Genomic DNA, 21558 nt, shown 5'->3' on the forward strand with positions numbered 1-21558 from the left:
GTGAAAAGTCCTAGCAAGGAGATGATTTTAAACACTTTTCTTGGTAGTTTAAAGCAGTCTAAAATAAGTCATCTTCAAAATACTGTTGAAGAGGGTCTTACCTTACTTGCTGCCCCAAGTTTTTCCCTCATCCTGACATATAATTTCAAAGTTTATACAAACTTCTATAGCATCAGATGTGCTGGAAATGCATTACAATTTTCTGCAACATGGAACAGAGCAAAGCTGCAATGTGCTGAGCAGATAATTTTGTCAGAAGTGGGGTTTTGAACTTGAGACTGGGGTGTGTTGTGACTAGTTTGAAAATAATTAATTTTAATGCAAGATGGAATTTCTTAGGATACTTTTATAGGTAATAACTGTTATTTCAAATAAGACCAAACCTGAAAGCAGATGGCCAGGTTTGTATTTCTATGTATATTAGTAACATTTTATTTGCTCTGATGATCTGGGCGGCATGGAATGGTATTTAACTGCATAAACCCTACTTTGAAAATATTTCATTTTCTACCTGAGGATTGTTTGAAGTTTTGGCATGGTCACTTCCATGATTCCCTGGCAGTGTGAGGAGGCTGGATGTGTGTGTGAGCCAGGAGCAGGCTGGTGGGAGGTGTGGGTGTGTGATGGAGCTGCTCTGGAGTAGCTCTTTGCAGCAGCTCAGCAGTTGGTGAGCACATGGGGCTGGCATGGCTATGGTTTTTATTTTATGCAGATACCGTAATGATAATATTGTTTATCATGAATATTCACTGAATAGAGAGCATTTTAGGGCATGTTTTGAAGCAAGCTCATCACGCTTTAAAGCATATTATAATTTCTGATGTATTTTTGTTCTGTATGCTTGACTCAAAATTTGTTTTCTCTTTTCAGGCAGCTATAAATGGTGTTATACCACAAGAAAATGGCATTCTACAAAGGTAAGCACAGAGGACTGGAGTAGTACATGCAGAGAATGATGCTGGGTAACAGTTACTTATTTTTCCTTCCTGAATCCTAAGAAGATGACATAATTCTCCTTATAAAGCTGTTACTGGAGCCAGAAATTCTATTCCTGGCAAAACTGATTTAACATTCAGTTTTTCCCAGACTGATAGAGGACCAGCTCAAACATCTATTCAAAATAGTTAACTTTTATTTTGAATTCCCTGGTGGTTGGGTCATTCTGTGCAGGGTTGTCTCTTTACGAAGACTGGATGTTGGTATGTTTCTGGCTAAGTATTTCTTTTTCCTTATGCATTTTTAAATGGATTGATATTCCATCTTTTTGGACAATGACATTTGTACTTTTTTTTTGTTTGTTTTGGGTTTGGGTTTTTTTAAATTGGATTACAGGCAGCAGAATCTGTGACAGATAAAGTAAGGTTGTTCCCATCTAAAAGTAGGTCTACTGATTTTCTTTCAGCTTCTGAATTAATTTTTGGCTTGCATACTGATGCTTGGATATCTTGAAGTCACTGAAATTTGATCTTCTAAGTGCTGATGAGGCAATTGAAAAGAGCAGAACAGGAATTGAGCAACCTGAGAGAGACAGTAAAACCATGTTTAAAATTTCGCTCAGAAAAATACTTAATGTACTATTTAAAAAAGTTTAATGATGGAAAAAGGACACATACTATAGGTAAAGTGGTCCTTGACATCTCTGTCAATACTTACTAAAGCTATCATTAAATAGAGTCAGGTTTTGATTGAGGATAAAACTACTTGCTCAGTGAAGTTACTAAATATATATTTACTGTAAGGCCTGTTTAGGCAGTGTGAGATCAAGTCTCAGTCATGTTGTGCACTCTCTCTACCTATATTTGTAAATTGTGACCTGAAAGCCTTATTTATGTCCAAAATACCAGAATGTTCAATTGGGTGAAAGAAGAATAGTTATAGTAGTTAATGCCTGTCTTCTATCACACGATGGTGCAGTGTCCACTTACATCATTATTCCACCGTAATTTATTAATTTTTAGGAATGATTAGATAGTCAAATGTGTTTCAAATGTGGTTTTGTTGTTGTTTTGTTTTTGTCTTGTTTTGTTTTCTTCCAATGGAAGTGGTTTAAAGGGAGGCTCAGAGGATTTAGAAACCTGGTTTGCAGTGGTGTTCAGACAATGCTTATTTTACTGATGTGAGGGTTTTTATGTTCTATTAGAGGTTGCTAGTCAGGAATGTAGGGTGCCTTTTGTGGTGGAATCAAAGAGAATTAATACAAGTGGACTTGAAGTAATCTAATTTATTGCAGTGAAAAAAGTACATTTTGTTTTATAATTCAGTTGTTTGTTTTGTGATCTAGTCCTGAGAATTGGGATATTCATTGCTCCTTGGGTCTGCTAAGAGAATTATTATAGTACTTAATTCATAGTTGGCCACAGATGGAAGACAATAATGTCTCACTTGGTATAAATACCTTTTTAAATCCTGAAAATAAGACTGTTTGCTGTACTCTTCAGAGCTCTAACGTGGGCCTTTGACTTTTGAGCCATAGGTCTGAGAGTGTGGGTCTTTGTAGCTGGGCATTCATCCTTCTGAGCATGCTGATGTGAGAAGTGAAGGGGCCCCTTGTTTTACAAGCATAACATGTTTTTCTGTTTCAAATGTGAAAGGCCCAATGATGGGATTTGCAATAGCTGAGTACTGTTGCACTTCTGTGACATGCATGCCATCCACATTTGCAATTTTTGAAGTTCATGCCTCCTCTAGATAACAGATTTGACATGCTCTATAAGCATTTCCACTGAGAAATCTCATAGCATCTTCAAGAACAGAAGGCATTTTTCAAATAAGTTCTGCTAAAGAATGGAGATGAGATAATTTATGTCCCAGCATTTCTGAAATCCACTATGAGATCCTGTAACTGCCCAGCATCCTGGTAAGAACATCTAAAAGGCAATGCTCCAGGTTCACCTGATGAAGTTTCTTGCCTTCCAAATTTGATTTCTGCACATCATAGGGTTTTGGGGTTTTTTTTGCCTGGAATAATATTCCTGAGATTTCACATTTTGTTACACTTGTTTCTAATCCCAGTTACATGCTTTGGAGAGGCTCAGTAAAGAAGATGAAGTACTTCTGGGTAGTGAGGGTCTTCCAGTTTATACTGACCTGTAATGCTGTGGGTATCTGTTAGTCAGCTATGGAGACATCCTTTTATGAATCTCCAGGAGGTTTGCAGGATTTTGAACTTGAAGGCAGGCTAGAATTCTGCATTGCATTACTGCTGTACTTCTAATTTTGTTTTTTAAACACATGCTTCATTATCTTAATTTATTTACCTTAAATATGTATCTGTTTTCATATTTGACTTGTTTTTCACTAATTTGGCGTTGGAAAATATCAATCTGCATGCAGAATTTTAAGCTGTGTTTCTTATTCTTATTTCCACTGAATACTAGCCCAATGATGTAGAAAGCTGGTCGTTGCCATGGTGCCAATTTTTATATGGTCACAACACTCCTCAAACAGGAAATAATCCTTCTCCTCAAGATAATTCTGGTATTAATTATGTAGTGGATTTTAAATGCTTGTTTGCCATCAGTGCTGATCTTCTATAGCACTCTTCAGCCTTGAAATGTTAAAATCACTGGTACAGAAGTTATTTTTTAATTTTTAATAAGCAGTATTTTCAGGTATAACAGCAGTAATCCATGAGGTGTGTGCTGGATACAGTAAGTGAATAACATTGCCATTTTGCTTTCCTAACTTCTGTTTAGCCATACCAAGCTGTTGTGTTGAAATAATTTCCCTGCCTGTCTTGCAGTGAGTATGGTGTAGAGACTTTGCACGGACCAGCCTATGGCCCCAGCAGTCAGTCCACAGCAGCTTCTTCAACTCCTTCCTCCTCCTCAGCATTTCGCCATGTAGTGCCATCTAGACAAATAGTGGAAAGACAACCTCGAATGCTTGACTTCAGGGTTGAGTACAGAGACAGAAATGTGGATGTAGTACTTGAAGACAGCTCCACAGTCGGTAAGGTTTTGTAAAAATGAAATGCAAAGTGCCATCGTCAAACTTTTTCACATTGTTAAAAAGCAAACTAAAAAGATTCAGCACCAAATACCCAAGTCCTAAAGTAAAGCAGAACAAAACCCCTCAAAAAGAAAAAAAAATCCTCCTGAAAGTGCAGCCTCTGCAGCTACTAACCATTTTCAAATCTCTACTAACCATTTTCAAATCTCTTTGCAGCTTTAAAAAAGCAAAATTTGACTAATCCATTGTAAAGGTTAGTGATCTATCAAATACTTACTTTGAAATCTAGTTTTCTTATCGACTTGCTTCAGAAACAACATGGAGATTAATGATTAAGTTGAGACATGAAAATGTAATTTGGGGTAGGATTAGTGTAGATGCAAGCTATTAATAAGCGGATGATCTTGGCATTTCCTCTTTGAATCTGTATGGCATCTCTTTCTGCACAGGATTAGTGACAAGATTAGAGGAATTCTTCCTGGTGTGAAGAATATCATTGCATTCTTCTTTGTTCAATTTTTATTTGACTCTTTCATTCAAATGAAGATTAATTTTTTTGGTTTTATTGTCTTTATCCTAAAATGGATGCATTTTGTAGCAGCATGTTAAAAGTATGCTATTGTTAGTGTTGCAGAGCATGTTATTTTTTACATTCCCCAAATTGTGAGTTAATTTACTTTTGCTAAGGAAGAAGAGTATTTTTTTAATATTTATTTTTAGTGATGAACTTATACAGATCCAAATAAGGAACTACATACAGAAATAGTTGATCAAAGCGATTTTCCGTGCTGCAGCCTTTGTCTGGGGTGAAATTTGGAAAGTTAAACTTTTGATCCTTATTTGTATTTTCAGCAATGGATTTGGTGTTGGCTGGCACCACCTAGCGGTGATTATTTTGAATTATTGATGGCTGTTCCATGTTTTCTCTTGCACTAAATTACATCCATGGAAATTAGACATAAAAATCTGACCAGATTAGATTTTTGCAGCTGGAACACTTCGATTTTTCTTATCTTAATATCACATGAATTTTACCTGAAAGCTGTAGGGCAGAAGGCAGTTCATGCAGAACTTCTGTCTGTATCTTGGGATATAAAGATTGAGAGCAGCCTTGTGTTTAAAGTCCTGAGAGAAGTGAGGAAGCCAAATTGTAGAATTTCAGCTGTGAACTTGAGGAAAGAGTACTTTTTGCTTTTTTGGGGATCTGGTTGGCAGGATCCCATGAGAGGCTGCCCAGGAGGGCAGAGGGGCCCAAGAGAGCTGGTTGATCTTCAAGGGCAACCTCTTCAAAGCACAGGAACAGTTCCTTCCAACATCCAAGAGGAGCAAGCATGGCAGAAGGCCAGCACAGAAGAAAAAAAGTATTTCTGACTGAGCTAAATTCAAAAACAAAGTACCCAGAGGTGGAAAGTAGTGCTGGGCTACCCAGCAGGAACACAGAGATGTGCAGCTTTGGAGTTAGGAAGAGCAAAGCTCAGGTGAATCTGAGGGATTGGAAGGGTTTCTGTAAGTACATCAGTGTGAAAGGAAAGGCTAAGGAAAATGGGAACCTGTGTTCACTGGTGATTGCTGAGCTTGGCCTGTGGGAAGATGATGGAGAAAATCTTTCTGGAAGCACTTTTTGAGCATGGGAGAGAAAAGAAGGTGATTTGGAACAGCCAGCATGGATTTACTAAACAAATCATGCCTAGTCATTCAGCATTATTTGCCTTTTACAATTTGATGAGTGGCTTTGTGGACAAGGGGAGAGGATGTCACTGTGGCATTGTAAGGCCTTTGATGTGCTCTGCTGTTGTAGTTTTCTAGACACATCATTACGATAAGACCTGGATTGAAAACCTATAAAAATAAGTCTTAATCTGGTCAGAGAAAGTGGCTGATATTCTGGAGGGCAAGGCTGCTGCTTAGAGGGTCTTGGACAGCCTGGAGAAATGGCTGACAGGAGCCCCCTGAAGTTCCAAGAAAATAAAGTTGAAGTCCTGCATCTGGGATGGGATAACTCCATGTTATCCCCACCTGACACCTGGCTGAAGGCTGATGGGCTAGAAAACAACTTAATGTAATGGATCTCAGGTGCCTCAGCAGTGAACTCTTGCAGTGAAGAAGGCCAGCCATGTCCCAGGCTTTGTTGGTAGGAGTGTAGCCAGTGGATCCAAGGAAATAATTATTTCCCTCTATCAAGCACCTGCCAGGCTGCATCTGTGTTGGGTTTTGAGGTCCTCACTACAAGGAAGGTGTTGACATTCTGCAGTAAGTCTGCTCAGGGGTCTGGAGCTCTGGGCTAGCTGGAGGAGAGGCACAGAGAGGAGGATTTGTTCAGCCTGGGGAGGAGAAGGGAAAAGGCACAAACCTGACCTCTGCCTACAGCTGCCTGCTGGAGGAAACAGAAGATGGAGCCAGACTTGTCTTGGAGGTGCATGAGAATGGGAGGCAATGGACACAATCCTTGACTAAACTGGTTTAATTATACCTTTGAGTTGGGCTTGGGCCATGTGAGGTCCAGAGGTACCTTCCAGCCTGAATTATTTTATCACTGAAATAACTGCAGGGACAGAAGAGCATCAAAATGTACAAAACGCTGAAAAAGCTGTCAGAGCAGTGAATTGTATGAACATTCCAGTTCCATAGGTCGGGACTAATAATATTGAAATTTGGTATCAAAAATAGGCACCCTCTTTGTTGCTGGCAAAGTCTGGTGCTCCAGGTAGCACACAGCTGCAAATGTGTGTGTCCAGTATATATGCAGTCTAGAATTACCAAAATACGTGTCCAAATCATCAAATCCTCATGTGATTCTCCAATCATTCATGCTTTGTGATTTTGTTTAAGCTTCCTTTACTGTTTGAAGTGTGTTACAAGGGTAACTGGACTAAAAATGCTTCCCATAGTAAATTTTTCCTTGCTCCTGTTTTTTAATTACTTTGCTGTTTGAAAAAAAGCAGTAAGTGTGTATGTTTTATGTATTTCCTCTGTTTTTCTCTTCAGGAGATATCAAACATATTCTAGAAAATGAACTTCAGATTCCTGCATCTAAAATGCTGTTAAAAGGGTGGAAGACTGGAGATGTAGATGATAGTGTAAGTTTTCAACTGTGTTTTCAGTTAACTGAACTCAGAGTTTCAAACTGAGCATCTGTGGGTGGGGATTACAATGCAAGAATTGTGAGTTTCCAACAGTGTCAGATGTCTTGGGTGGCACACAAAGAACTCTTAATCTGAAACATTGCAAAAAGAAATCAGGACAAATCTCTTTGTGTTGGTTTTATATATAATGTAGCCCACCTACAAAAATGATGTTCTGAATTAGCAGTAAGTATATCTTGAAAGAAAATACTTGGTGATATTGCAAATATGTACCAATAATTAAAAAAAAAAGTGGTCAGAATTGGTGAATGTTTTATGTTTATAATGTTTTTTCTCCCCTCAGACTGTTTTAAAAAGTCTACACTTGCCAAAAAATAATAGTCTTTATGTTCTAACACCTGACCTGCCTCCTCCTTCTTCAAGTCATTCTGGGTAAGTCTTTTCGCCATCAAGTCTATTTATATGGTTTGTTTTTTGTGGTTTTCATGAAGCCACATGTGTATTTGCAGAAATCTGTAGTCAGTAAATACAAAGTGTTTCCACTGCTCTAGTGAGTGTTGGGATGAACTACCTTAGCATCTTGTTGAAAAGAAGCTTGATGGGGTTTTTAAAACTTTGGTGAGGTACATGAACCTCTTAGATACACACAAAATTTTACATCTCCCAGATGTGATGACTTTAATTTAACAGAAGCTTATTCCCTGTGGAAATGAGAGCTGGCCTTGCATAAGTTGCTGCATTATGTTGGTCCAATTAATGTATTGTATAAATCATTCCCAGCAGATCAGAATTTTTTTCTAAAATGCTCATTACATTATTTTATCTTGTACTTTTAAAGTATATGTAGAGAGGCTGAAAAATTAATTTCCTTTAATTGAGCAGGATATCTTTTATTACTGATTTGAACACTCAAGAAGTAAACAGTGAATCATCATCAAATCACAGAATCATCAAAGCTGGAAGAGACATTCAGGATTATGTAGTTTAACCCACCATAATCACCCCCAAAACAAAACCCAAGTGCCACATCCAGACATCTCTTGAGCTCTTCCAGACTCTGCCACATCCCTGGGCAGCTTATTAGCAATTACTTTGGTTCGTTTTCTTCCCTGCCCTTCCTTTCCCAAAGGCAGCCCTGGTGTGCTATTTCCGAGGAAAATGGGAATTTTACTGGGCAGCCGCTAGAGGGTGCGCGGGAATTGAGCCTGGGAAAGGAGCTCAGATCAGCAGCGCAGGGAGGGAGGGAGGGATGCGCTTTGAATTGGGCAAAATGCGTGCATTTCAGGTTGTCTGAAGAGGGAGTTGGATTTCTGCCCTTGTAGGTGGTAGGGGAATATTCTACAAGTGCAGTTGTATTAGTGGTGAAAGGAATTCTTTGGGAGTCAATAGAAATTAGTAACTGGCTTCCTAATGACTTATTTACTTTATATGTACTTTAGTATATTACTAAAATATAGTGTATTTTATATAAATGTAGTATTTTATTTTATGTAAATACTATTCAGATATAGTATTTATATAAAATATAAGAGTATACTTTAGTGTGTTACTAAGGTACTTGTGCACATTAACATGTAGTCTGTGGAGGAAATAATGCTGAATTACAAAAGTAGTAATAATGATAAAGAAAAGTAGCATTAAGAGAGGGAACAGTGGTACTGGAGCAGAGGGTGGTGTACATGAACTGTGTGTGCAAACAGGAGCTGTATTTGTGTGTGAGGAAAATAAGCCATTGTACTTTAGCAGCTATGTGAAGAACAGTGAAAAGGCACTGTAGCTGCTAATTGTTTCCATTTCCAGTTTCAAAATTTTCTACCCAGGTATTGCTGTATATTTTAGTTTGAATGTGTTCAATTCTGGAGAGAAAAGTGGAGTCTGAAGAGAGTTGTTTATTGCGACTGCAGTAAAGTATATAACAACAAACTGTTTAAAAACAGTTCTTAGCCTTTTTCATTGGATTAATAGTTTTAAAGAACTTCACTTGATAGTAAAATCAAAGTAGTTGTTACCTTTTATAGTTTATATTTGTTTCAGAGTGGAGATTTGTTCTGGATATTTTTAAGATAAAAGTTGGTAGCTTTGGGACAGCAAACGATGACTAATTAGTGGCTATTTAAACACGGATAATTTGAAGGCTAGATCATCTCCCTGAAGTCATAAATTCTAGATGAAAGGGGAGGCTTGCCTCCAATTAAAGCATCAATGCAGATCAAAACACATCTAATTGAAGCAATGTACCAAACCCAGTTACACTGTTTACTGCCTACTGTTAGGTCAGTTATTATTCAGATTAGTTTGTTACCCACAATTTTTAAAAGCGTCGTGCTCACATCTATTATTAATGGATGCTAAGGAACTTTGCCTCTTGCTCTGTGAGTTCATCTGTTGTTTTCTTCAAATGCCTTCTGTTTTGAACTAGAGATAAATAGTCGTGATTTGAATATCTCCAGAAAGTGATATTTGAAAAGCCTGAGATTCCAGTATGTGATATTTTATCTATATGCCCTTCTTAAAAGGAACAGTCTGGCCTCAGCTCTGTGAGCTCCAATTTGTGCCTGTTCTTTATAGTGAGGCAGAACAGTGTCTGAAACATCCTTTTCCAACATATTGGTACAAAGGCATTGAAGTTTATTGTGACAGACTGAATGGGCTTAACCCAGAACTGACTTAAAAGCAGCATCTAAATGTAATGGCAAAGTGATCCTGCAGTTTAAACAAACAAAAATCTCCTAGGGTATCTTTGTTCATCAGTGGCCTACCTAAGGCTTTTATAGGTAATAGAAACCCAGTGAATTGCTGCTGCATGCTAGTAAATTGAGGTGTAAAGATTAAATTTAAATGTCAAATACCACCTGTACGGTTCCACCCTGCTTCCACAATTTCAGCTGGCAAAGCCATACTTACCCATGCACGATATCCAGAACAATAGCCACGTGTTCTGGGAGCTGTGGATGTAATGAAATCTGATTTCTAATGAATTCCTGCCTCATCCCAGCAGCTGCAGTAACTCAGCCTTCTCCTTTCATGCTTCCCATCATCTCATCTGCCTCTGATGCTGCCTCCAGTTCTTCTTGTGTATTTTGTAGCACCTATGTAATATTTTTTGCCTTGCATAGAGTATCAGCCTGCCCTGCCTGTGTTCACCAGCTGGCAGCTGGTAGTATCAAAGAAAGGGAGAAATCATGTCCTGTGGATAGTTCTGAGATCACTGACCAGAGGTCACCTGGATGAATATAAAATACTGCACTTTTAATGCAGCCATTTGCTGAGATGGGTGGTAATTTGGGTAATCCCCTTTCCTCCTCCTGGCTGTTGATTTACACCCAGTCTTTGAGACCTTTCTAACACGATCAGACCTCCTTAAAACCAGTGACTGTGCAAAAGTTACCAGATGGGAGCAAAAGTTACCAGGTGGGTGGAGAAGAACATGATTTCCCCTTGGAAAGCAGTCCTAAAAGGAAAGATGCCAAAGAATGTCCATCATTAAATGTCCAAGGGGGGAGATCCCTTGCACCAGCTTTGTCAGATTAGATTAATCACTTCCTCAGCGTGCAATTCCTTCCCTTTGTTGCTTTGCATGCTTCTTGAAAGCTTACAATACCCAGTTCAGGAAATAGGTTTAGGAGAATGCAAGAGGGAAGCATCAAAAGTGTGGGCACAGGAGTCTGGCCATGGAGCTGGGTCATCCAGATCATCTCTCCTTTCTGTCCTGTGTGTTCTGGGACATCCCTTTTATCATTTTTTTGTTGCTGTTGTCGTTTTAATGGTATAATATGTTTTATATTTATATACTTTTTTTGCTAAATGGCTGAAAGTCAAAGATAATTTATTATACCTGATGAATCATGGGAAAGTTGAAAAGCATTAAAACCCCAGGTGCATACCATGGAGACTGTTAGAAATAATATAATTTTACTAAGTGATTTTAACTTGTTTAACGAGAGTAGTCATCTGTGTGGATAAGGAAAAACCCACAGCCCCTATTTTTCAAGCAATAGGTCCATATATTGCTGAATATCTCTGCTTCAGATCACTGCAGAGCAGTGGTGGTGATGTGGTGTCTTGTTGTACGTTATCAACTGTAGCAGAGTGTTAATTAAGAACGATGTAACCTGCAACTCCAATTATTAGTCCTGTCTGTTTGGCTGGACAGGAGCACTGGCTTGCTTTAGTTACTTTGAAAGCTTCCATAAGAGTGGTAAGATTAATGTTTTATTTTCACATCTGTTCATGAGACAGTTTAAAAATCCTGAAGTTTAAAATGCAATAGAATGTAAACAAAAGGGCTTCTGCTCATTTACATGTTAGCCAGATTTGCTAACTGATTGCTGTTTGAACCTAATCTACCACCTCCTGCTGCATTAGCTACAACAAACATTACATTTACATACTGATTTCTTATTTTGTTTTAATGTAAATAATCTGTAATTACAGTAAATTTGGACTTCTGTTGACATGAGCTTGTATAAATCTGTAAGTTTAAAATGGAAATGTTAATTACCTTGTGTCATACCTGTTTATCTAAAAATCAGAGATTTTGAGGGAAATCTCTGTGTGACTGAGCAAGATACTGCCTAGTGGGAAATACTGAATGTATTTCATAAAAACTGAAATTAAAAGGACCATTACATATAATTGATTAAAGATATACTTTTGGTGTCAAATTCTAAAATATTGTTAGCATTTCCAAGAAACATGCTATTGAATATCTAAGTATCATATAAAAAAATTAAAGCATTAATACAATCACCTAACAGTAGATGGAACCAAGCTGTTTGATATGTCTAAGTCTCTTGCTAGAACTGGTCAGCGCAATGACTGTGGTCAGATCTGTTTTCTTTTGTCTGTTCTTGAACTTCTCTTTTGGCTGTAGGCAGGGAACCTCAAATGGAGGATTGGTGTCCCAAAATAGAGGTTCTCTTGCTTTCTGTGCTGAACAGTGAATGCATAATCATTCACAAGGTAAAACAGTTTTAATGGCAGTACCTATCAGAAAATGCTTTTGAAAGCTGGGATTTGTAGTAGGGAAAAAATGGTTTTAGTAAGAGTAGCCTACTTGAGTCTTGTTTCTAGAATTTAGGGGTTTTTTCCCACTAATTAATTCTCAGATTAAATGAATTCTCTTAGCACCAGTGGCAATAAAAAATAAAAAATAAAAAAGGAGAAGAAAAAGAAAATCTGTCTTGACTTTAATGGGACCTAGAGTTTGACCCTGATTTTTTTCCCCCTTTTAAGGCAGCTATTTCATTTGGAAGATTGCAGTCAACTAATAACATTTGTAGGAAGATGAAACAGCTGCAAACACTGAAGCCAAAATCTTAGAAATGTCCATTGTGTTCGAAGTCAGTCTTCTCCATATACTTAGGTGGGCCTAAAAAGACAAAAAAATAAGCTTCAGCTTACAGTCAGTGAGAAATTTCCTTTAAATACATTTATCTTGTAAAATTTATCATTGCCTTAATGACTGAAATACAATTTTTGGGCAAGATCTATTTTGGCACAAATAATTTGGTGTAGACTACATCCCCCTTAGCTGGAGGAAGTGAACGTGGGAGGGACAGACATCTTTGACTGCATGTTCACATCAACCTCATCCCACACAGGAGGGTGGGCAGCAATCAGTGAGCCATCAGTGCCATCAGTTCTCCTTCCTTTGACTTTCTAGTGGACATTGTCCAAGTCTTACAGCTGTCAGACCGTGAGATTTTGATGTAGGAGGTCCAAGGACTGGAGCAGTTGATCAGTGCATTTCCGTGCAAGCAGAAGTTATGTTCCTCATTATGTTATTTTTCGGAAGAAAAAGGGAACAATTAACCATGCACCATATTTGCTAACACTTTCAAGCACAGTTTTTCCTCATTTTTTTCCAGTTTTTTTTTTAGTCAGCTTAATTTTCAGCCTCTTTTTTTCATTCTGTTTGTCGATGAATATGTACTGAGAATTTGCTTGTTAACAACGTTCAGCTTGTGTTGCTTAGAAATCCCAGAAGCAGAGGTGTCAAAATTGTTGGTTACTTCAAAAATTCAGGCTTTTAATTTTTAGACACTTCATTTAAATTTGTTTGAAGAGTATTTTTTCCTTTCCAAAATACTTCCTGCTCTCACAAGTGGAAAACTTTTGCTATGAACGGATGCTTTTTATTAGTGAGCTGTATTTTGAGTTGTACTGAAGTGTGTGTATCATGCTTAACTGGAGAGACTGAGGGTTTGATCAGACTGGCCTGTTTCCTTCTATGTTTACATCAATTACAGAATGAAAACATGAGTCATGTTATCAGTTAGCATCTACAGATTTTCAGATAGAGTCAAAATTAGCAATAACAGAACCTCGTGCGAGTCTGTATGGAATCCAGAGCCATTCACATATGCTGTAATTAATGTTTTCAGAGCAATTAAATATGTCATTTGCCTCCAGTATTTGCTGAAAACAAATAAAAAGTCAGAATCTGAAAAAGCACAGCAGGATATTTTAGTTGCTACTGAACGTTTGCCAATAGAAAATATGGTTATGGCAATGAGAAACTTACTAACAATCAAATTAGAATTACCTTTGAAAATAGGCATACAACTTTACAGGACTCCTTTTTTTTTTCCCTCCCCCCTTTCTTTTGAAGAACCATCAAGTATTTAAAACATTTTAAGGCGTTTTGTTAGAAGATTTTGTGGAAGTGCAGAAAACTGCATGTTCAGCATAGATGACTCTCGTTACATTTGTGGTTTCTCTCATGCACGTGATCATACTTAGCATTGACAATGAGTTATATTTATTTTCTGTATTGGAGAGCCATAAAAGACAAGAAATAGCACTTCATGATTTTGTTTTGTAGTATGTGACTATTGAGATGTCACAGGAGCCAAATTAAATTGCTGAGTGAAGATATTTTTGTAAGTTAAATTTCCCTGAGATGTTCAAGCAATTGTTGCATCTCATGCTAAAGCATCCAGTGAGTGTTGTGTGAGTTCCTTCCCATCTGAGCAGCAAAGCAGCAGATCAATAATTCCAGTAGAGTTAAAACTAACAAATCGGGTCTCAACTGACTTAGGAGTCTTTCTTGTCTTCTTGTATCATATGATACAGCTGTGCTGATCTGCATTCAGAATTTGTCCTTTACTGCTGAGAGGAATGGCATGTTGAAGTGTCACAGAATAGTGAAGATTTTACGGAAAAAAACACAATCTGTCATTTTTTTAAGTTTATGTGATAAGAAAAAGAAGAATTGCATAGGCCCAATTTAATTTCATATGCCACTGAACAAGTAAAGTCTGCAAAAATATTGTTTAGAAATCCAAGCTGTGGTACAAGGTTGCTGCAGTTCTGTAGCATGTGTAAGATTGCTCACAGTCATAATTGCCATGTCTATAGTAGAAGTCCTGCCTTCTACTTTGAAAATTGATAGCTGCATAATTTTGTACCTAATTAAGCAAACAGGATGCCTTTTTAGCATCCAGATATTTTGCTACCAGGAAAATCAGAAAAAAGCCTCCCAAGTTTGTAACAACATGAAGATATAGTTGACCTGTTTAAACTGTGTCTTAAGATTTATTTTTTAAAAATTTCTTATGATTTACACCTCTGTAATGGACATTTAAAACAATGTGAGCAGAACTAACTTTTCTAAATGTTGAATATCCACACAAGAAGTTTTGCTGTGGTTCCTTTTCCAGTTCTAATTAGCTCAGTTTATGTGCTTTGAATGAAACTAAGCAGAAGAATTTCCATTTGGTTTCTGCTTCAGGTAACCCTAGAGAAGCAAGAGAAGCTTGTTCTGCTTACCATCAATTCCTAAAGTGCATCAGAACTTGATGTTTGGTCTGGTCATCAATATGCTGACAAGCCTGTTATTAATGGCATTAGGAGTGCTAAATACACTCGATGTTTGTGAAGATAATGGGACTCTCTCCATTTTGAAAATACTTAACATTAGAAGAGCTTTAAAGGCTGCAGTCACCTTATTAAGGAAGGAGTTCAGGAATGGCCTTTGGTCATTCTCAGCATGCTTCCTTGCATTTAAGAGTGAAAAGAGAGATGATAATGTTGTGCCTGGGCTTGTCCATGTAGAGTTTAGGGTACCCTGGGGTTTTTGCATCTAACTGTAAAACAAGCTATAACATGCTTATCCCTGATTTCCCTGATTTTCTTTCAACCATTTCAGGGCCCTGCAGGAGTCATTAAATCAAAACTTCATGCTGATTGTCACCCATCGAGAAGTCCAGCGGGAGTACAACCTCAACTTCTCAGGAAGCAGTACCATTCAGGAGGTGAGTGCTGGTTCACAGCTGAAGAATAAATGTAGCTCATTATTGCTAATGCCAGCTCTGTTAAAGGGGGTTTGCATAGTCTTGATGGATATTCCTATATTTTATTAGTCTTTTTTTTTTTAAATCAACTGGATCATCAAGATTTGCTGTAATCTGATTAAAGAATTTAGAAAATTTTACGGGAAGGATGTTTCTTTTTGTACTGTAGTAGCAAAATACGTGAACAGCATTTATTGAATTACTAAATTGCATTTTACTCAAAGCCCCTTGAAGCTCCCTCTGTCTTCCCTTCTTTTAACCAGCTCCATCTCCATTTTGTAGGCACCTCAACCACTGCTGGTTGCTGTTGGAGTGCTGTAATTCTTACTGGCCTGGTAGCCAAATGGTTTTGTGTGTAATGGATGTTGCTGCCGTTCTGTGGAATGGCCAGCAAGGGGTGATATTGGAGAGAACTTCAGCAGAATTAAGTCCTAAAGGAACAAATATCTCTGATGAGACTCTGGACTCTCTGGATTCAGAACAAGCAGTCCCTTGCATATTTTTAAAACTCCTTTCCAGGCCCAAAGGTTGTTGTCTAAGTGCTCCATGGTATGTCCCATGCCAGATGTTTTCGATGTTATTTTCCATATATAGCCCACTGCCTTCTGGAAACTTGACAAACAACCTAGAAATGTGAATCTTCAGAATTCACATTACAAAATACTAAGATGAAATGTTTGCTTTTCAAATTAAATATATGTTTGCTATTATTGGTCTGACACTTCTCTCAGTCTTTTAGGGCTGAACAGATTTTATTGAAGTTTTTCATGCCACATGCTGACATAGTAGACAGAATACATTTAAGTTTTGTGGTATTAGCTATGGGAGTAATATCTCATACAACAATAAAAAATGATCATTAGCTGTCTTCATTGTGAATCCTGTTACTCTTAATAGCTAAATTCTGATTTTCCCCCATGTGGAAGCCTGTTTTCTACTCCTTATTTTTAGATCTACTATAGTTAAGTTGTGCTTTGCTTTTTGTGGTAATGCAAATAAGCATACTTGACTCAGTTTGACTTTTGAGGCGCTAAGCTTTGACTCTCTAGAATTATAAAGAATTTGAATATTTATGGAAATAAATCACCCAAATATGTGGTTTTAATTTTAAAATGGTGAGATTCTGAAAGAAAACACATACATACATATTGTCCATTTATTTTTCATCAATGCTATATCATTTACTTTTTTGCTGGTGGGTCTTACCTAGCTTAAAGGAACCAGAAAGCTGTGATGGGGGATCCAGGCTGCCTTTCCATGCAATGAAGTTTTCTTGTTTGTCAACACGTTGCCATATGAAGTCAATGTAATTTAAAAGTTAATTATGATTTTCCCCTTAAACACCGAAATTAAAAACCCAACCACCCTGTAACCAGCACGAGCAGAAACCCTTTCTTTGCCTTTCCTGTATCTCAGTACCACACCCAAGAGAGTGTCTAAAATAGTGAAGCCCAATTCAGGGGCTAAAATGAAAAGAGCTCTCCAGCCCTGGTTGTGCAGCTGATGCTGAACAGGTGAAGGTGGCTGTCTGTCTGTGCAAAGTCTCCTGGAGATCCCTGGGGATTTGGCTGAGGTAAAAGGGTTGCTGAACATTTGTCTAATTATAGAAAACAAGCACTGTTTTGAATGTTAACTCCCTAATGGCTTCTTAATTTAATTTTTTTTTTCCTTTTACCTTAGAGTGATCATTGTAACAAATCTAGGCAGTCCTTGTGCTTTGGAGGAATTGGTGGTATCTTTCCTTGTCCCCTTTGTCTCTGTCCTCTCCAGGGAATGGTAGATTTTTTTTTTCTTCACTCTCTTGTTCTCACTTTAACAAATTAATAGTTTACTTTCCTCCTGGTGTATTTTTGTAACGGTGGAGAAGCTCAGTGATGCAGTTGCCAACCACAAGAGGGCAGGAAGGACTATTCAATTATTACCTAAAAATGCCGCTCAGTGTTTTCAAATTAGCTTCTGGTATATTAACAAAAAGGACTATAATGGCCAAGTTATTGTTTGATTTACAGATAATTGGCATATTGCAGGGAGGAGACTTAATTTCACCCTTTTAAATTAAACAGGGAGATTTAAAAAGACATAAAATATTCATTAATGTTCAGTGATTATAAAGCAGTGGCATATATTTATTCTACCTTTATTACTGTTTCGATGGGAAAATACTGCAAATATTTCAGAAATCGACTTGGCCATACTGACAAGTTGAAATGTTTAAGCAGTGTTAATGCAATCTACTCACACGCCATATCCTATGCAGAAAGATTCAAAATGACTACATCAATTATTAAAAGAAATATTTAAGATTCTAGAAATGTTCTACTTCTTGCCACAGTTGGGTGCAACTGTCTCTCAAGGGCTGCTGGTGCAGTGTGTTGTTGTTATTAGCACTGAGAATTTTAAGCCATAGATATTTTTTCCAAGGGTCTCAAAAAACCCCCAAACTTGCACCAAAAACCCAACCCCACCACCCTTTCAGAAGGCATAAATGTTTTGCAGTGGATTAAATGCAAAATCAAATGAGCTCACAACTGTGCTTTCCTAAACTACTATTGCTTCAGTTCTCTGGGGCTTTTTTTATTGTTTAGAATGCATATTTAGTAGTAAATGGTATTTGGATGAATTGTTTTTTCAAAGAAATTGTGGTGTTTGTGGGGAAACAGTGTGACAAAAAATTATCTGAGAGAAGGCTGAAGCTGTAGGTCTCATGTCTGCTTCAACAATTTCTTGCATATTATTTTAATAGTTGGATTTTGAATAGTACTTGAAAATGCCTTTTTTTTTACATTCTTTATAAAAATATCTAACTATGTATTAAAATCTGATTTCTCATCTTAAAAAATATAAGTTACATTCAGTTATATTGTTTTGGGATCATGAACTTACACAGAAACTTTGGAAATGAAATACAAAATTAAAGGGAATGTGTCAAAATTTTGTAAATTTGATTTAATTTTTTTTTGCGTTGGGCAGGGGAGTAGTTAACTTGGAAAGTTAATACTAACACGATGGTCTAAATTGCAAATTAGTCTGTGTCACAGGTTTCTGACATCTGTTTGTTCTTGTAAAATTGCAGTATTAAATTAATTCTGGGCAGATACTGTTCTGGGAAATATCGAGGTTACTTTTTTCCATGATCTGCATTTTAAATTGGAAATTGATAGGTTTTCTGTCAGTTTGGAGACTGTAAGTGAATATATTTCCAGTATATTAGATGGTTAAATAAAGACAATTTGACAAATTGAACTCCTAATACAACACTAAAAGCAGTTTTCTGTCTGAAGACTTGTTCTTTATTCTGCTAAGATAATTTCTAGAGGCTGTCTGCAATTGGAGAGATTTTTTTAAATTTAGGTTTGAGAAGATCTGTGATAAATTACTACAAGGCATTGTCACACTCAAGATAATTTCTTTTCTATCTGTTCTTACCACCTCGTTCTCATTTAGAAATGAACATTTCTACTACTTTTCATTTTTGCAAGTTGTAGTTACATAATTTGACAGAAATGAAGGAAAGCTTTTTTCAGAGGGGGGAATGTTTAAGTGTTTCAGGGAAAGCAAGTTTGTGCTCTGATCCTGGAGCAGACAAACTAATTTGTGAAAAACTTAATGGACTTGAGTTCTTGTCACAATAGTGTGCTCTACACTTTTGTTTTAGTCAGTGACGTAGAAAAAAAAAAATCAAACATTTTTAACAAACTGGATTGCTCCATTAAAAACAAGGACTTTGCATTTGTCTATTTTACTCTTTTGATACACACTTTGAAGCCTTTTTGTGATCCCTGTGGGTAGGATTACAAAAATATCCAGTGTACACAAGCTGTGGCTGCTAAAGGGTGGATGAGTTGAATATGCAGAACCCTCAGTCCTCTCACAGATTGGTGATCTTATTTTGTAACTGCTGGAAATTCCAGTTGAGAATACTATGTCGAGCATGTCCTGGGCACTAGAATTCTTGGTAAAACATAAAATCTGTGCAAACAATGCAGAGAAGATGGGCCTTTAAATACTGGCTGCCTCTGCAGAGCTGCCTCTGCTCTTTATTCTGCTCCTTTAGCCAATAACTTAACCAGAGGCTGCCTGCTCAGCATCCCTGTCACCTGGGCTAGGTAATATATTTGTTCTCTGTTCCCTATAGACTCACTGGCTAAGGTGGAATATGAAAAGCAATGTATCCAATAGCACTCCAGGCAGGAGGAGGAACTATTTGTGCACACGACTGCCTGGGCTGAGATAAACTGTAAATTCTGTGTTGACAGACACTAATCAAGTCCTTTGTGATGAATTTCTTTAACTTTTTTCATAAGTGGATGGATGTTAAATAAGATGCAAAATCACCATTACGAACACACAGGCAGAAATCTTACTTAAAAGGTCTAAATAAATGTAATATATAAATATAGGTAAGCAAATGAGTTACCTGCAGCAGGCAGAAAAATAATCTGGCTGAAGGTCTTGTACCTTTTTCAGATCTGTTTATTGATGTCTGAACAAAATATTTTCAACCCAGTTGTTGTTGAGTGAGATCACTCAAAGTAAACGTCAGACACTGACATGGAGACACAAAATGTGTATATAAATAATGTTATTCTTTTCAGTGCTGTAGTTAAATAATTACAATAAAATACATTTGCCAGAAAACAGACATACCCAAATATGGTACATACATTAATAGTTCCAGAAACAGTTGTTTTATGTTTTGACATTTTGTACTGTAAAATTGTTGAAAACTATTATTGTTAAAATCAGTACCTAGCACTTTTTGGTATTTAATAGGAAGTGCACAAACCTTCTATTGTTCAAATATTCTTAGAATCAGTCAAGCTATTAAAATACATTACTATATTCATTTTACTCAAGAGCCATATGTTTTTGTGCAATTTGAACATTTTGTTTACTTTTTAAAGAAATCTGTCATGTTAAAATTATGTTCAATTTGTAGCAAGTGATAACAGCAGTCGACATAATTTAAACATCACTGTGGTAGCCTCAGTGTTCTGCAGTGGTAAATGAGGACCTGCTAGCAAGCCAGGCTTTGACTTTTTCAGCGAGGAGAGAAAAATCTAATTTTAAAAAGCTAAATCAACTTCTTGATCTGGTTTCTTGCCTTTCTGTTATAGAAACCCAGCCCATTCCTAAAGTAAAATGTATTCGCTGAAAGAAATCCTTGATAAACTTTTTGTAAGTGGTCATGTGTTGGGAATTATATGAAAAAGAAGTTCCTTGGGAAATAAAGAGAAAATACCTTTTAGGTACCTGTTCAGCAGTGATAACTTTATTAGGCTTTTAAAATATCTTAATACCTGACTGAAGAGATCTGTTTCAAAGATACCACATTGAAAAAGGTATATAACTATTTTTCTTTTTCTGCAACAGAAACGGCAATAAGAGATAAAGAAAGGGCACTACTTCTCACTTAATTATGAGACTTAATATATTCCTGACAGAATATGTTTCATAACCTGTAATTTGATTTTGGTGGGCTTGGACGTGCATATCATTAAAGAAACGATCTTCAGTTATTAAAAACTAGTAAACATGGACATTTTTATATGCAAGAAAAGGCAGAGAGTAAATAATTGCACTGGTGACCAATACTGTAATAATCCTGTTTTACAATATGCACTTGACAGGTTGTAATAGTGCTAATTGAAGAGACTAATTCACACTTGCTTCATTCTATTCAAAGGCAAAATCAGCAGCTTGTTTTGCTTTTGACCAGATGGTCCTGATGAACACCTACTGTGCACTTTAAGTGCTTTACTAGAATTACAAAGGCTGGGGGCTGCATCCGACTCAAAATGATTTGAGAAGAGAAAAAAACCTCACTGCTCAATGGATTTGGTGCAACTAAATTAATTCTAGTGGACCCATTACACATTGAGCCCCCTTTTCAAAGTGCTGAGCCTCCTCGTTTGTTCTGTAGCAATGAGAAAGTGAAAGGCAGATTACTGCAAACAGAAATAAAAAAAAAGTGCTGTGAAAAGGAGAAAAGAGGCCTTGAAGCCTTTTCATATCATTTGGGTTTTTCAAGTGCGTTATTTTTGGGGAGGGTGGATGTATGAAAAGCCAATTGGAGTTTTTTTTGTTTTAAAGTGCGCTATTTAAGTACTATGAATATAAAAGCAAGAGCAACAGTTGACTGAGTTTACTGTGGTAAAGCTTTGTGTCCAAGGATGAATCAAATTCATTATAGTCAAAGCTTTGTATTTTCATATGAATGTAGGGTT

General features: G+C 37.0%; 1 protein-coding gene across 2 annotated transcripts in view; it reads left to right on the plus strand.

Moving 5' to 3' along the window:
* The window catches only part of FAF1 (Fas associated factor 1), a 156047-nt gene that overhangs the window by 35707 nt on the left and 98782 nt on the right, over window positions 1-21558 (plus strand). For both annotated transcript variants that reach the window (XM_085067624.1, XM_085067625.1), the window contains 5 exons: window positions 871-917; window positions 3743-3951; window positions 6937-7028; window positions 7378-7466; window positions 15187-15292. In XM_085067624.1, coding sequence (XP_084923750.1) covers window positions 871-917; window positions 3743-3951; window positions 6937-7028; window positions 7378-7466; window positions 15187-15292 — 543 coding nt within the window. The remainder of the gene's footprint in view (window positions 1-870; window positions 918-3742; window positions 3952-6936; window positions 7029-7377; window positions 7467-15186; window positions 15293-21558) is intronic.

This window comes from Lichenostomus cassidix, chromosome 8 (genome assembly GCF_008360975.1).
Source record: "Lichenostomus cassidix isolate B80296 chromosome 8, HeHo_3.0, whole genome shotgun sequence".
Taxonomy (NCBI): domain Eukaryota; kingdom Metazoa; phylum Chordata; class Aves; order Passeriformes; family Meliphagidae; genus Lichenostomus; species Lichenostomus cassidix.